The 14,896-nt window shown below is 33.2% G+C and overlaps 1 protein-coding gene across 3 annotated transcripts in view; it reads left to right on the top strand.

Moving 5' to 3' along the window:
- CSMD3 (CUB and Sushi multiple domains 3) overlaps positions 1-14,896 on the top strand; it is a 683,676-nt gene that overhangs the window by 558,991 nt on the left and 109,789 nt on the right. For all 3 annotated transcript variants that reach the window (XM_062568389.1, XM_062568388.1, XM_062568387.1), the window contains 5 exons: positions 3,561-3,657; positions 4,525-4,629; positions 10,710-10,828; positions 12,837-12,906; positions 14,413-14,529. In XM_062568389.1, the coding sequence (XP_062424373.1) occupies positions 3,561-3,657; positions 4,525-4,629; positions 10,710-10,828; positions 12,837-12,906; positions 14,413-14,529 (508 nt within the window). The remainder of the gene's footprint in view (positions 1-3,560; positions 3,658-4,524; positions 4,630-10,709; positions 10,829-12,836; positions 12,907-14,412; positions 14,530-14,896) is intronic.

Here is a 14,896-nt window from a genome sequence, read left to right as displayed (position 1 = left end):
CATAGGCAAGTTATACATGTTTTCCTAGAAACCCTGTTATTTACTGTACAGTAAATAAATGTTTGACATGTTATAAAGAAGTTTCAGTCTGTTTCAACATGACATACAAATGGGTGTTTTAAATTATTGACAGAATTCTAATTTATTGAAATATAGATTAAGGCTTTTGTAGAATGTATAGTAGAAAAGTATTCATGTAGCTAAGTAAGGTTATCTCATCACTTTTTAGAATTCACTAAAGAAAGTAACAGAAGCCTGATTACTGGAGAGTTGTGTTTAACGTATTAGGACTTCTAAGCATCTTTTGATGAAATTCCTGGCAAAACATTTATCATTAAATAGTTTCCTAAATCTCCTTTGATTCAAAATATGACTACTGTAGAAACTGAAAAATTAAAGAGCTACATTTCAGTAAGTAGATACTTAACACTGAAAGGTCCCATTGCTGTTAAGTTAAAGTCCCTAGTGTAACTTTAAAGTCCATTTAAAAGTGACAAGATTATTTCCAATTTAATTTTTACTCTCTTGACAAAAAATTGAAACTATTGTGAACAGTTTATCAAAGCTGTCTTTTTAATAGTTGCATCACAGATACTTTAAGGAATTTTATAAAGTCAAGAAAGGTTTTGAAAACAATATGATTTAATGGTTGGCTGCTATATAGTCATCCTGAAAAATATATGCTGTTTACTTTAACTAACTGAAAATATTTAACAAAAACTTTAAAACTTCATCAAAATCCACCGTAAGTCCATAGACATTAAGATTTAAAAGATTATGAGTTCAATTTTCAAAGTCATTAATATCCATTAATAAGATAAATAAGTTTTGAAATTGATTCTGAGGAACGCTACTCAGTCTAAACAGTTGACTAAGTTAGGATCCTGAGCTCCCTACATTTTCTGTATGATCAGTAATGAAAGTTAAACACTAGGAGGATAGTTCAGAGCCTTTAAGTTAGACATTAATTGACGTCCTGACTTAAGCACCCACACTGTCATTTTGGAAGTGTTTATCTCTTATAACTGAGTACGTTAGATGACTAAACTGCTACTTCTGGTTTCTAATCTACATGATTAGAAATCTACATGATTTAGTCCAGAGTCATAACAAAACAATATATTTACTGTTTTAAATACTTTATATTCTCCAGAGCTTTCCAGCTAAGAGAGCTAGTGTAAAATATCTCTTTTTTTCTGTTACTGATCACTTAGTCATATGTAATAAGAACAAGGCATTTTCATGGACATGCTTACGAATATAACTAGATCTGCAGAACCCTGAATATTGTTGATGAAGCAGGACAGTCACAAGGCACGATTATCAGGCTTGGTGCTCTGAATCCTGTCTGGTTTTCAGGGCTAGCTCTGAGGAGGATAAAAATCCTTGATACAGTGAACTGAGCACACCTGATACAGGATCAGTAAGACATAATATACTAGGAACTCATCATACCATTTTTATGAGCCATTTTGAGAACTGAACTTGGCTTTGTATGCATTTACAATGAAATGACATCATAATTGTTTCATTTTTGTTTTTGTTTAACAAGAAAGAACAAACCTGAATATGCCTACATAAAAATGTATCTTACTATGCCTGCTAGCCTCTTGAGGCAGTATTTGAGTACCTTATTTATCCAACCTGAGAATGTAAATGTGGGTATTCCAGATTTTTTGGTAGGTAATGTTATATATACACCAATATACATAAATGCATAAAATATCTGAATATTTTACTTAATTAATATTTATTCCTTCAAAGTAACAGAGATATTTTTCTGAGTTTTAAAGGAGACAAAGGTAATATATCACCTATTCATATTTCTCAGTGAAACATGTAAGAGGCTATTCAGGTGTAGCAATGTGCATAAGTACCTTATTGAATATTTTGAAACAACTGGGTCAGCTGTAAGCTGCATCATCTAAAATCCAAAAGCAAATATTGAAAGGTAGATATGAAGAGAGTGCACTCAATGCCTATCTTGAGGCATTTAACTTAAATACTTTACATTGGGAAGTTAACCTGCCAAGGTTTCTTATGAAGTTACAACACAAAAGCATCTGCAATTCAGAACATCTAATGTAGACTCCAGATCACTGACTGAAGTTATGTCTTTCTCTTTATTGATTACACAGGGAGTTTAGGGAGAATAGCATAACTTGCACTGAAATAGATATTTAAAATTAGATGTTCTGTGACTAATCCAAAAATAGCAATCATCAGCAGTCTGGCCTTGAAAACATATAAAAAGCATTAGGTATCTCCAAATTTGGTCTGAAAGAGACCTGTGTGCCTGCAGCTCTAATTCTATTGTTCTTGACATACTAACAACACATAACTTTCACTTAAGTCCTTTGTGAACCAAAAAATAGACAAATTTTAAAGTTTTGTAGTAGAGCAGATCCAGTGGGCCTTCTCCAAGCATCTAAAACATGCCAACAAAATTGCTACTTAATTTTAAAAAATCATCCATTGGCTGTAGCATCTGACCAGTTCCTTTCTATAAAAAGCAAAGTGCTTAAGGTCCCTATCTAAGAAATAAGTGGCCAAACTCAACATTCTCTTCAGCTAGAAGGTCCAACTCCACTTAGAAAAATTTGTTCAGTACCTAGCTATACTGGAACTAGCACTTACTTCTGCTGAAGATTTTCCAAATTTGAAGAAAAGATAAGGAAGAGTAAATGAGAGCAAAAGGAAGCATGAGTCTCTAATCTAGTGGCCCAAAAAACTCATTTGAGAGGGTGTTTTGAAGTTCATTCTTACCTTTGTCAGTCTTCAAGCATTTTTCATTAAACAGTTATTTTACTAAAATAAATATTCCACATCATCCAAAATAGTAAAGTGGACAGAGATAGAAACCTAGTATTTCTCTGCTTTGTAGTGAATGCTTTCAGTATGTCAGAACAAATTTATGCTCCCTCTTACAGTATATCTGCTTCTTGCTTTCAATCTCCTTATATGATGTTGTCACCTCTGGAAGAAATGGAGTGAATATTCTGCCTTTTGCTTGCAGCAGGCTAGTAACTACTTCTCCTCAGGAGATGAGTCAATGATGAAGGCCACCAAATATAGGAGGTTGCTTTTACCTAGAGGCAGAATTGAATGTAGCAAGATAGATGAAACAACTTGAATCATTGAGGGACTGTTTTTAGCGCTGGATAAACAAGTGGGAATCACACACACACACACACAAAAATGCAGTAATTGATGATCTTGTAGTTTATCTTCCCCTCAGTGTCCTTCAAATGAGAGAATCATGTTCTATACCCAGATGACTCTTGTGGCTCTGTGGCTTATGTCAGAGGTAATATGTAGTTGTGGCTGAGGGTCAAGGAATTTAGACGTCTGAATTGGAAATTAAAATAAAAAAAAAAAAAAAAACTGTTAGGATGCAATTTTATGCACAATGTTTGTTTTCCATTCTTTTTGACAGTGACAGCAAAAAACAGCTTTTTGTGATTGAAAGCCACAGGGGCTTCAATTTACAATCTTCCTTCTTTATGCTGAGTACAGAAGGGAACAAGTTTATGTTCCGTACCTCACATTTTTCTTCATAGGTGCAAGTGGTGAGTTTTGCCACAGAACACAACTGGGATTCCTTAGACTTTTACGATGGTGCTGACAACAATGCTCCCAGGCTTGGAAGTTATTCAGGTGACTGAGTAGATTTTATAATAAATATTTTAGAAATGTAACTCTTCATTGTAAACACACAACTCTTTCTAATTCTTTTTTCTGTGTTTGTTTCTCCCATACTCCCATAATTAACAGCAGTTAATATTGTTTCTATTTTAATGAACTGTCATCTTCTAGTAGATTTTCATTAAAACTTTGAAAATTTGAAAAAATATAAATAAAATAATGTTCAGACGCTTCTAAACTACAGATGTAATATCATGGACATCATCTCTTATTAATGTCAGGATTCACCTACTTTATAGCAGGGTCCAAAACCACAGACTGCTAAAAGAGATTCTTCATGAAGTTGTGTATGAGCGAAGAATGCGTTCTCTACCCATATTTTAGATAAATAAGACAATTATTTTTTTCATCTCCCTTTAATATACAGCATTCCTATGTACAGGGTACGATCACTTAAGACTGTTGTCTTGTCATTCAAACTTCCTCATTACCAATTTGCTGAAATCACAAATAAATAATCAATTACATTTCTAACAATAGCCCTGCAGAATATGTTCAGAGCTACTTGATATATCTGACTGGAACTTTTAAAGTCTATCCCGATAGAAGATTTGTTCTTGTTTTCATGATTTATTTCTTCTTTGGTTGATAAAAGTGTGTGTTATAAACTTACATTAGATCCTTCTTCCCTGAATGCCTGCAGTTCCTCTCTCTGATATTGTGGTACCCTGAAAATGTAACAAATGTAACTTCTCTCTCTCACTCGCTCTTGCTCTTTTTCTCTCTCTCTTTTTTTATACATACGTAATGTGAAATGCACATTTATATGTGCATTTCAGTTTCTGTGAGTTTCAGTAATACTTTGTTTTCTCTTTTCAGGTACAACCATACCTCCGCTTCTCAACAGCACGTCAAACAACTTGTACCTAAACTTTCAGTCTGACATTAGTGTTTCAGCTGCTGGATTTCATCTTGAGTACGCAGGTAGTGTAGAAATGTTCAGTTAACTGAGAGAGCTTTCTGTTTGCAGACTGCAGGTGTACCTAAGGGATATGGAAGAGGAATATTAAGTTCTGTTGTACATAATGAATGAAATACTGTCACTTTAAAGTCATTAGTAACATCCTCATTTAATTCCAAAGGAGTAAGACCGGGCCTGAAATCTTTATTGAAAGGACTGATAACTTTAGTTTCTCTTAGTCTCTCCTTTAATTTCTGTTTGCTCCCTCAAAGGCTTTTTTGACCATACTGCAAACAGTAGTAGATGCAGATATATTCGAATGACAATGCTAATTCCAAAATATAGTACAATATACTTGTATAATATGCACTATATCGTATATGTTTTATGTGTAAGACATGAAAATAAATCACTCTCAAAGAAAATGAGAATGAATAAGCTGACAGCGTTAGAGCTTTTTTCTTAGCTAACTGAAAAAATGCTTATGTGTTGGTAAGAACACAAGAGAACATAATAGTTTAAAATGTTTTATTATTGGTGAATATCTTATCAACAGAAAAGGCTATAAACATATTTTATTTTCTGTCTGGATGAGATTTCCTTAGCTGTCAGGAATTCTGACAGTGACTGATACTTTGTTACAGACTTTTTTCCCCCTAGCTGTGCAATTCCCTCTGCTCATATTGGTTCAGATGTCTAATCTGCATAATTGTTTCATGGTTATTTCTTGTAAATTTTACAGTATGCAAATCCCATGCTCTGGTTGTCTGATTAGCCAGTGGAAGAACAAGGCCTTGCAAAATGGCTACGTGATCACTAAACATTCATTATAGATTAAAATTATCTTGCTATTTCCTTGAAATACTACTCTGAATAGTTTAATGTGAAGTTTACAATAGAAATAGATATGAAATTATAAAATAAATTTGTAAAATAAATGTGGAAAATGTAAAGCATTAGCATAAGCATACCTGTTTATCTTGTTTTGGCTCATATCATAGAACTAAAACGTGGTTTCAGAACACGCAGTTTGGATTCCTCCCATGAAAATCTAAGTTGAAATACATACTTCAAAATCACAGCAAATGCCTTCAGCTACTAATGGACAGACTCAAGCGATGGCACCAGACTCAGGCTTATAAAAAAATAAACCCCTTTAGTTTAGCATGTAATGTGGCTGTTGAGTCCTCAACACCAGCTGTTTCACTCCGTTGCTCCATTACTCTGTTGCTTGCTTATGAAGACATAGCACAGTATCTATTAGTTATAGGCTGGAGGAGAGTTTTATGAGTTCTTCTTCTCCTAATGTTGCTGAAGCTGTCTGGTTTTTTTGCGAAGAGGATGGAGAATGCTGCACTGAGCTGAATTCTGAATTTGAGAGGAGATTTAGCTAAGGAGCAATCCTTTTTTTGCCATTACTAGGAGGAGAAACAAGAATTGTACCTGGTGTATCTTTTAGATTTTTGACTCTCTGGTAGCTTTCTGCAGTGGAGAGAGAGCTTAGTAAAGGATTATTTTAGTCAGGATTCCAGAGCTCACAATATAAAACTACAGTATTTTTACTGAAATTTCACTTGAAATGCATTGGTTGGAACAAAACTCAGTGTTTTGATCATGTAATTCTCCTTAGTTATCATCTCTGACTCTCAGACAACAGTTCCTACTATAAAAGCTGTGATTGTCCTTCTAAGTAGTGTTAGTAAATAAACAGTAATAACCACACATTAACACCACACGTACGGTGTTTCACTTAAGCTTCTACTGGCAGGGGTTATCAGAGGTCAGATAAATTAAAATAAATTAAAGTATCAATGCATGAGTCTTCAGTGAAAAGCACATCAGAGTTAAATATTTATATTAAACAAAAGTGAAGTGGGTTAGGCAGAGACCTTTTTGTTTGTTACAGAATGCATCTTCAAAGTTCATTTCACATGTTCTAGGAGACTCAGATCTGAGGAGAAAGGCACCTCTCTTTCCAAAATGATTACTTTCTCATCTCAAGAAAGATTTTCATTTAGAAAGTGAACTTCTGAAATTTCATTTTCGTTCTGTTTCATTTCCAATACCTCTTCTCATTCTTTATTAATAAATTTTTCACACTGTCCAATCTGGTTCATCTTTTGCACTATTAATAAATCTAAATGTGCTTTTTCATAAAAAAAATAGACAAAACAGGATATTTTTTGTTTAAGAAATATTTTAAGACCAAGTAAATGGTGCCTAGACCTAAAGGGACTAAGTATTCACATTCCAAAGCTGAGTAGTGGTCTTATCAATAATCTTATTTTCTATTATATTTTCACTTGTATGTTGAAGTCTTAAATTCTTCTATATTCGTAACATCCATAGTATGTACTCTAATAGACTATTCTAAATTTGAAGAGATGTTTCATCAACTGAAATACTGCAACAAATAGCACAACAGAAAGCTTTGTTATATAGCAAAAAGATGTTTGTTGTAAGCCACTATAAATCTTAGATTTACTCTTCATTTTTCTATATGCAATGTTTTACTAATTAGGTAATTGCTTATGGTTTATGAATAGTAGTAATATCCTTTGAGGTTGGTTGAGTTCCTGTCTGATTGCCTCCTACATAATTTCTGTCACATTCAGTATCTATTTAAAATTAATGAATGTTCATTCTATTCGTTCTAAAATACAACCCCTGGAAATTTATGCATTTAAACATGTAATTTTAACATAGATATATAAATAGTAAAAAAAAATCCATAAAATTAAGGCAATAACTTTAAAAAATTAAAAGTTTTATTACTTTAAGACTTACGTGGTCAAACAGTGTACTATTCAATATCTCATTTGTAGCTTTTCATATTTAGAACTACAGGAACCTTTGGAGAAGTGGGTAATAGCATCAAATTGCTTCTTTATCTTTTTGATTTATATCCAGTTCTTTTTATCAGAAGTATTTAAAAATGGGAAGGTACTGAGAAAGTGTTTTGAATTAATGTCTGAGTTAAAGTCTCTTTTCTTTCTAATGCTATTGTTTATCAAAGTTTAAAAATCTAAAACTTTATACTAAGACAGTATAATGTGATTCAGGGGACTAGTCATGCACTGAAACATAGTCAGGAATGAACAGGGCGCGGCTTGTAAATACATTTATGATTTCTTCCGAATTACTGTTATGGCAACTTGAGAGACAAAAGTTCTTCCAAGTTAACTCTCAGCTGAGAAGAACCATGTTATACTTCAGTTTCTTGTAAGGCATTCAAAACATTCAAACTGTATTTTTTGCCAAACATTATTTGATTAAGTGAGGCGAGAGCACAATGGGATGAAGACCTGTGACATGGTGTGAGCCAAGTTACTGGTTCACTTTGCGTGACCTCAGAAAAAAAATGAGTATTCCCATGCTAATTTTCTGCATTTCAGCTGCAGGTTCGGTAATTGGAAGCTGAAGACCAACAACTCCTTAAATGCTCAAAATAGTTTATAAGCACTCATCTGAGTAAGCCAAATCCTGCTGTACTTTTGTCTCTGTATTTCTGTAGATTCAACTCCTTTATCCTTTGAGGGGGGGGAAATTAAATATCGACTATCCCAACTCTGAAAGCTATTTATGCAGCTAAATTCTTCATGTTGACTATCTTAAAAGAACTCATCTAAAAATTTTACCCCCAAATTCAACCGTGCCTTGCTGATATTGCAGCAGTAGTGCCAAGACTCTGAGACAAGCTGCTGTTGTGGTATTCCTCATTAGGGTTCATTCAACTCTTTTTCACCATTGTAATATTCCAGTATATCTTTTAAAGATTTTATATGATAAGTTATCTTCTCTTTAAAGGAGGCCTTTTAATCACTCAGTAACCACATACTATGCAATTTTATTTTTAAAAGTAGTATAGTTACAAGACTGGAGATGAAATGAACTGCAGAGGTAGCTGAGAGTTTATATGATCGGTTTCCACTGCTATTCATAATTTACAGTGAACACTTGAAAGTCATCCTCCTTTGAAGCCAGTGGCACTAAAATCTTCATTTGCTGCTGTATAAATATTATTTATTGTGTAAATGAGATCCAAAGAATATTTATCAGCTATAGAGAATAACACATAATGTCTCAAGTTCATATATGTATGCAACATGACGGAGATAAATTTTTTATATTATAACATGAGTATTATAAGAATCAAGCTTGTACTGCCTGCAGTTTTAGTGTATTTTATCTCTATTCTTCCTATAAAGCATTTTTTTTTAAGGGGAGATAATTTTCTCTCCAGAATGTATAAGTAAATAACCAGAATTCTGCTAGGTTTCAAGGCAGATATTCCTATATGTTTCTAGTACTCTTATTTGAAATTGTACAAAGAAATTCAAGCACAAGTATACAAAATAACATTTTAAAATTATTGGACACTTAAAGAATTTATAAGTTCAAACGATAACTTGTAGCAGAAAACTATAATGATTGAAGGAATTAAAATAGGGCTGTAAGCTCTTTTTTTTTCCCCAGCAGGTGCTGTTAATCTATGTTAAGATAACAATTATATAAATATATATAAATTATATATGCTCCTTAATATCCTAAGACTTTTTTTTAATATTCACCAAGTTAACAGTGACTAAAAGTAATGAGCAGAATCGCCCTGTCTGTGGATCTGTATTAGTTGTTTCTGATTCCTATTAATAGATTCTAAAGATATCCACAATAAAAATATGTTTTTTCCTCTGATTACTGTACTGAGCAGAGAAGATAAGAATTGCAAAGGCATTGAGGGAGTTTCTTCAATGTAAGGTTAAACTGCATTTTATGATAGGATTTAAATTACCATTGTTCTGAGGTTCACTGGTATTAATACACAAAGACTGTAGATTCCAATGATCTTAGTCCAAATATATTATTTATTAATACAGTTTTATGTAAAATTTGGTACAAACCAAAATGTTTTTAAGGACAGCAATATCTGTCTAATTAATTTGCAAATGCCAGACATTCAAATTAGATTTTTTTGTTGTTTTTACAGTATAATTTTATTGTAAAATCAGACTAGTGAAAATTACTGGTAATCTACAACATGTGCCTTACAGAACATATTAATATGTATGCTTTATAATCCTTAAGAATTTATTAGCTTTCAGCTTTCATATATTATAAAAATATATCCTTATAAGAGATTCTTTAAACAGTAATTTTTATTTAATGAGATTCTTAAATTAAGTGGACAGTTACATTAGCAAGTTTTCAAACATGCACAAGTTCATAATATGGTGACATAATTCCATTATTGAATCCCATATATCCCTACTACTCTATGTGTGTATATGTTTAATTGCTTATTAATCTTGGCCTCAAAAGTAATTACGGTGCAATTCTTACAGCATGCAGACAGAGTAAGAGAACTGATTATACTTAGTGTTACACGTGTTTTTATCTTCCTGGGTCTTCCTGGGTAGATGCAGTGAAGAATTTTTCTCATTTCTCCTTATGATGACCATGAAAAAAAAACATACACTCTCTTGTCAAACTAACTTCTATCATGATCACTAATTAGAAATATCTGTGTTGTAACTTCATATATGCTGTGTTAAAAATGAAAAATTACATGAGAATTAGATGTAAATTTTCTCTTTGTGTATAAAAGAATGGAAAAGCAGAGGTAGACCTGGGAAGGACTGAATGCAGATGGGCTGCTATACATTACATTTGTTTTCCTGTGTTGTGGGTTTGGTGGGGTATTGACCAAGCTTCACTCTCTGTAATACTCTGAGAAGGGAATGTGCAAGTGCTCCCAGTTTGAATTAGGCTCTGATTTGGAGTGAGACTGAGTTTGGAACTAAATAGGTCTAAGCCAGAAGACAGAAGAAATTTAGGCAAGACTGAATCGAGACTGCAAATTGCTGGGAAGTGTTTACGGCCTCTTTCTTGCTTTCCCCTTCTTTTGCTCAGCAAAGAAAGCTTTCCTCTCTATATAGTTCCAGAATAATATGCCATTTGCTTGTCCACAGACAAACTGCTGGTACCCAGGAGCTTCCTAAAGTATATCAACAGAGTGTGCCCATATGCAGTACACACAGAAGTAAGGTGAATCTAAAAACAGATTATATTTCTTAGAATGTCTAAACTTCTCAATTTTTCACAGCTATAGGTCTAGACTCTTGTCCTGAACCACAGACCCCAAGCAATGGTATCAAAATTGGAGACAGATACATGGTTGGAGATGTGGTGTCTTTCCAGTGCGATCAGGGTTATTCCCTCCAGGTGAGTTTCCAATTTTAAATGATGCCTTTAGTTCTTTAACATGGTTATATTTGAGTCAGTCAATATGAAATGGACACCAAAAACTTCAGGAGTTGTAAATACACAATCAGTTTGCAGGACTGATAGCATTTTCTGCCTAATATAAAATTCACAGTTATCCAGATATTCCCTCAAAGTATATGGCTCTGTGCTCCCTCCATGTTAGTGATTATACATTGTTATATATTACTGATGATATCTTTGGTATTCATAGATGAACTGTTGAAGTGCTGGCAAATTAAGCTAAAGAAATCATTTGATGAGCAATATCCACAGTTCTCTATAGGCAGGAATGAAAAGAAAATAAGTGGAAGGGAGAATAAAGAACAAAGAGAAAGGAATTTTTTTTTCCTTTCCCAGGAAATCAGTGTCAGTTATATTCTTTCAGATATTTCTTGTTTGTTTTTTATCTGAAAACATTTTCAAATATTGGTGTTTTTTACTATGCTTATTTGCTGTGTTGTTCAATTAGCAAAAAGTAGGACTAGAGGTAACACAATGACCATGAATTGTGATTAATTTGCCTATCTGATTTTCCTGGCATATACAACCAGTATATGTCTGTCTACAGGAAAGAGCTTGGATATGTTTTCAACAATATCTGTAGTTACACTGAAGAACCAAATCCAAAACTGATCACTGCTTCAACTTGAGATACTCTCCAAAAGGGTGAAAATTCCAACAGACAGATTATTCTTTTCCATATTTTTTCTCATGTGTGACTACAGTGATGGGCTTCAGACTTACTCACAGAGTGAGGTTTAAGAATACTGATCATTTCAAACAGTTGTTTTACCTAATTCTGTGAAGATCTAGATCCTGAGGTAATAAGTACTGCACCAAAAATAGAAAATGATTCAGGTTTTTGGACCATGTAAAAAGCTGCAGCCAACGTTGTGTAACAGGAATTAAATAAACTTGTGTGCTTCCAGATCTCACCCATTGTTTGGATTTGAGGCCTGTAAACCAGTTTCCCCTTCAATACAGAGTTCCTAGTCATGCTTACAGCCTTCCAGCTTTGCAAGAATAACTGAAATATTCTGTGACTGCAGCTCTGTCATTGACTACTGGAGTTTAGCTCTTAGGTTTGAAGTAAAGGAAATACAAAGAGCACATAGATTATGTAAACACGCATGAAAAACCTCCTCCCTCCGTATTGTTTTGCTGGCATATACAGTATGACTTTGCCACTTCATTTTTTTTCCTCTAGCACTGAGCAGATATTCTTGCTCATAATTATAGAGGAAACATGCTATTTTTTCCTTCTAGGAGAGAAAAAAAAATGGGTTGTAGATTTTCGTGGGTTTTTCATTTTCATTTGCTGAACCTGGAAGACAGTAACAACTACATGAAGTTGTTATACAAGGTAGTGGTGGATCTTGAAACTAATCTTGAAATCAGAGAATATTTAGGCTATTCATGACAATCTGTTGTAAAGAAATTTCTTAAATGACTCAGCTTTTGGCTACTTAAAGCAACTGTTTGTGTGGGTAGGGGTGAGGTAAGGACTACAGTTAGGATTGGTAATATGCAGGTAAGATATAAAACCAGTAATGTATACTGCTCATATATTTTCATGTTCCACAGTTAATTCAAATGAATAATATGTAATTATTACTCAGTTAGACTTTCCGTTTCTAACTTTACTGTGTGATTACATTATCAAATTGCTAAAACTAGAGTCACGGAATTCAAATGGACACTGTTAGAAACAGTAATAGAGGGTATGAACACAATTCCCTGCAAGGCTGACAATCACATAGGTAAGATCGCACAGGCTTTCCTGTTACATTGAAGGATATGATAGAAATCACAGATGTACAGTATAGATATTATACCTTATTGCTTTTTAAAAATATTTTGATGTTGTTTTGGGTTATCACTAAACATTCTGTTGTTGGGCTACTAATGATGCAGCACATATTTCACATTTTTATTATATTTATTGTTAAATATTTTGGCCTTTTAGGGACATTCACATATCACCTGTATGCCCGGACCTGTGAGAAGATGGAATTACCCAATTCCGATATGTTTAGGTATGTTCATCTTATATAAATTTGTTTAAACATGCTGGAATGAACAAGGCAGAGACCTCAAAAATAACAGATATGTAGGTAGATCTGAAAGGACTTAATTAAAAGTGAAAATGGACATATTAAACTGAAGATGTTCAGAGAATACTTCACACTCTTATTTTGGCAAGACTTTTCTGAAGTGTCCAATCAAAGAAGAATGAATGAAATAGATTCCAATCTGAGTATCCTATACCAGTGATGAGACCTCCAGAGACCTTTAAAAACATAGTTAATTTATTTATGAATAATTTCCACAGTAGAGTGATAAATAGTATAGAAAATACTAAAATAGAAGTAACATTACATTCTCAGCTCTGATGATGTCAGGATAAGGCATATCTACCTATTTAACAAGATATTTTATTTTTCAAATTAAACTGTATAAATAACCATATTGATATAAATGGAGAAAGCCCTAGAAGCCTGCCATAAGCCCAACTGAAACATCTGAAATGCATTAAAATATATTCTTTTTATATGAAGAATAAATGTGAGGGATGTAGAACTCTCTATCTGCATCTTCTCTGACTGAATAGAAATGGATTTTGGGGGGAAAGTTCCCTAATAATAAGAGTTATCTGTATTTGTAATCTTGAATGTATAGAAAGCAGAAAGCTGTGGACCCCATTAGAGATTTTATACTTTATTTTTCTTTGAGACAGGTTAGGTATCCCATGACCTACCACACACAATCCTGCTCTTAATTCGGTTAGGTGTTAAACACCTCATGTGAGGTACTGAGCTCCCCTTGCCTTGCCGTGCTTTGCCTTCCCTCAAATAATGATTTTTAATTGTATTTCAAATAATGTAGCAACTGTTAACTGGAAAAAAAGTTAGTTTAAAAAATCTTATTTACTCTAATTAACTTCTTAATCTTTTAAACATGTTTTCAAATCTAACACTGAAGTGGAAGTTCCTTTATTGAATGACCTCATGCATGATAAAATAGAAAAAAAAATCCCAAAGTTGTTTGCATTTCTATAAATATTTGTACATATACATTTTATAACTCTGTTTATTTTATCTCATTTTTAAAACAGAGGAGAATACAAATGCAGTGTTTATAAAGGCCTCTTGAAATATTTAGAATGGTTGAATATTTATTACTTTATATTACTTAAATATTCCTTTATAAACCCATAAGTAATTGTGTCAGTGTGCTGGTATGTACCTCTTGCCTGTTCACAAGAATGATTCATACAGAGTGCAGAGTGAACATCTGTTCTCTTTTCAGGAGCATGTGTCCTCCAAATTAAAACCCAGTCAATTCATAATAAATACATTTTTACAGTATTTATTTGTAAATTAATTCATTACAGATATTTAGTGGTAAAAAATGTTTGTATATATTTTAAAATATAAACATTGATATATAGTTAATCATGAAATGGCCCTAGATTTCTAGATCAGTTTTCAACTTGTTTCTACTCCTCTAAAAAAATTTTTTTTTTTTTGATGCTTTTGCAGCACAATGTGGTGGTGGTATGTCAGACTTCAGTGGAGTGATCCTTAGCCCTGGGTTTCCTGGCAACTATCCCAGCAGTTTAGATTGCACATGGACAATCAGACTGCCTATTGGTTTTGGTATGTACTCTTTCATGGATTAACTTTACTTCTTTTATGGCTTCAAAACTTTGAACATAGATTTTAAAATATTGTATTCATCCTGGTAATAATAAAATAAATAAACAAATAATTTTGGTTCATTTAAAGGGTTTATCAGTGCCATAAGAGAACAAATTAGGATAGAAAAGCTAAAAAGCTTTTCTAACAAGACAGAATATGCATGTCTGGCATTGACAGGTTTTGGCCAGCGTGTAGAGAGCACGCTGTGGGGCTGCTATCATGTACTCTATCAGTCACCTAACTGCTTGACAGATCTTCCTTAGGTGTTCTCCCTATAAACAGAAGAAAGATACATTTAAAAATTCTGTTATTTTATCATTAAACT

Source organism: Rhea pennata, chromosome 2, assembly GCF_028389875.1.
Source record: "Rhea pennata isolate bPtePen1 chromosome 2, bPtePen1.pri, whole genome shotgun sequence".
NCBI classification, from domain to species: domain Eukaryota; kingdom Metazoa; phylum Chordata; class Aves; order Rheiformes; family Rheidae; genus Rhea; species Rhea pennata.
The sequence above is the reverse complement of the archived record's forward strand: the minus strand, read 5'-3'. Positions and strand labels throughout refer to the sequence as shown.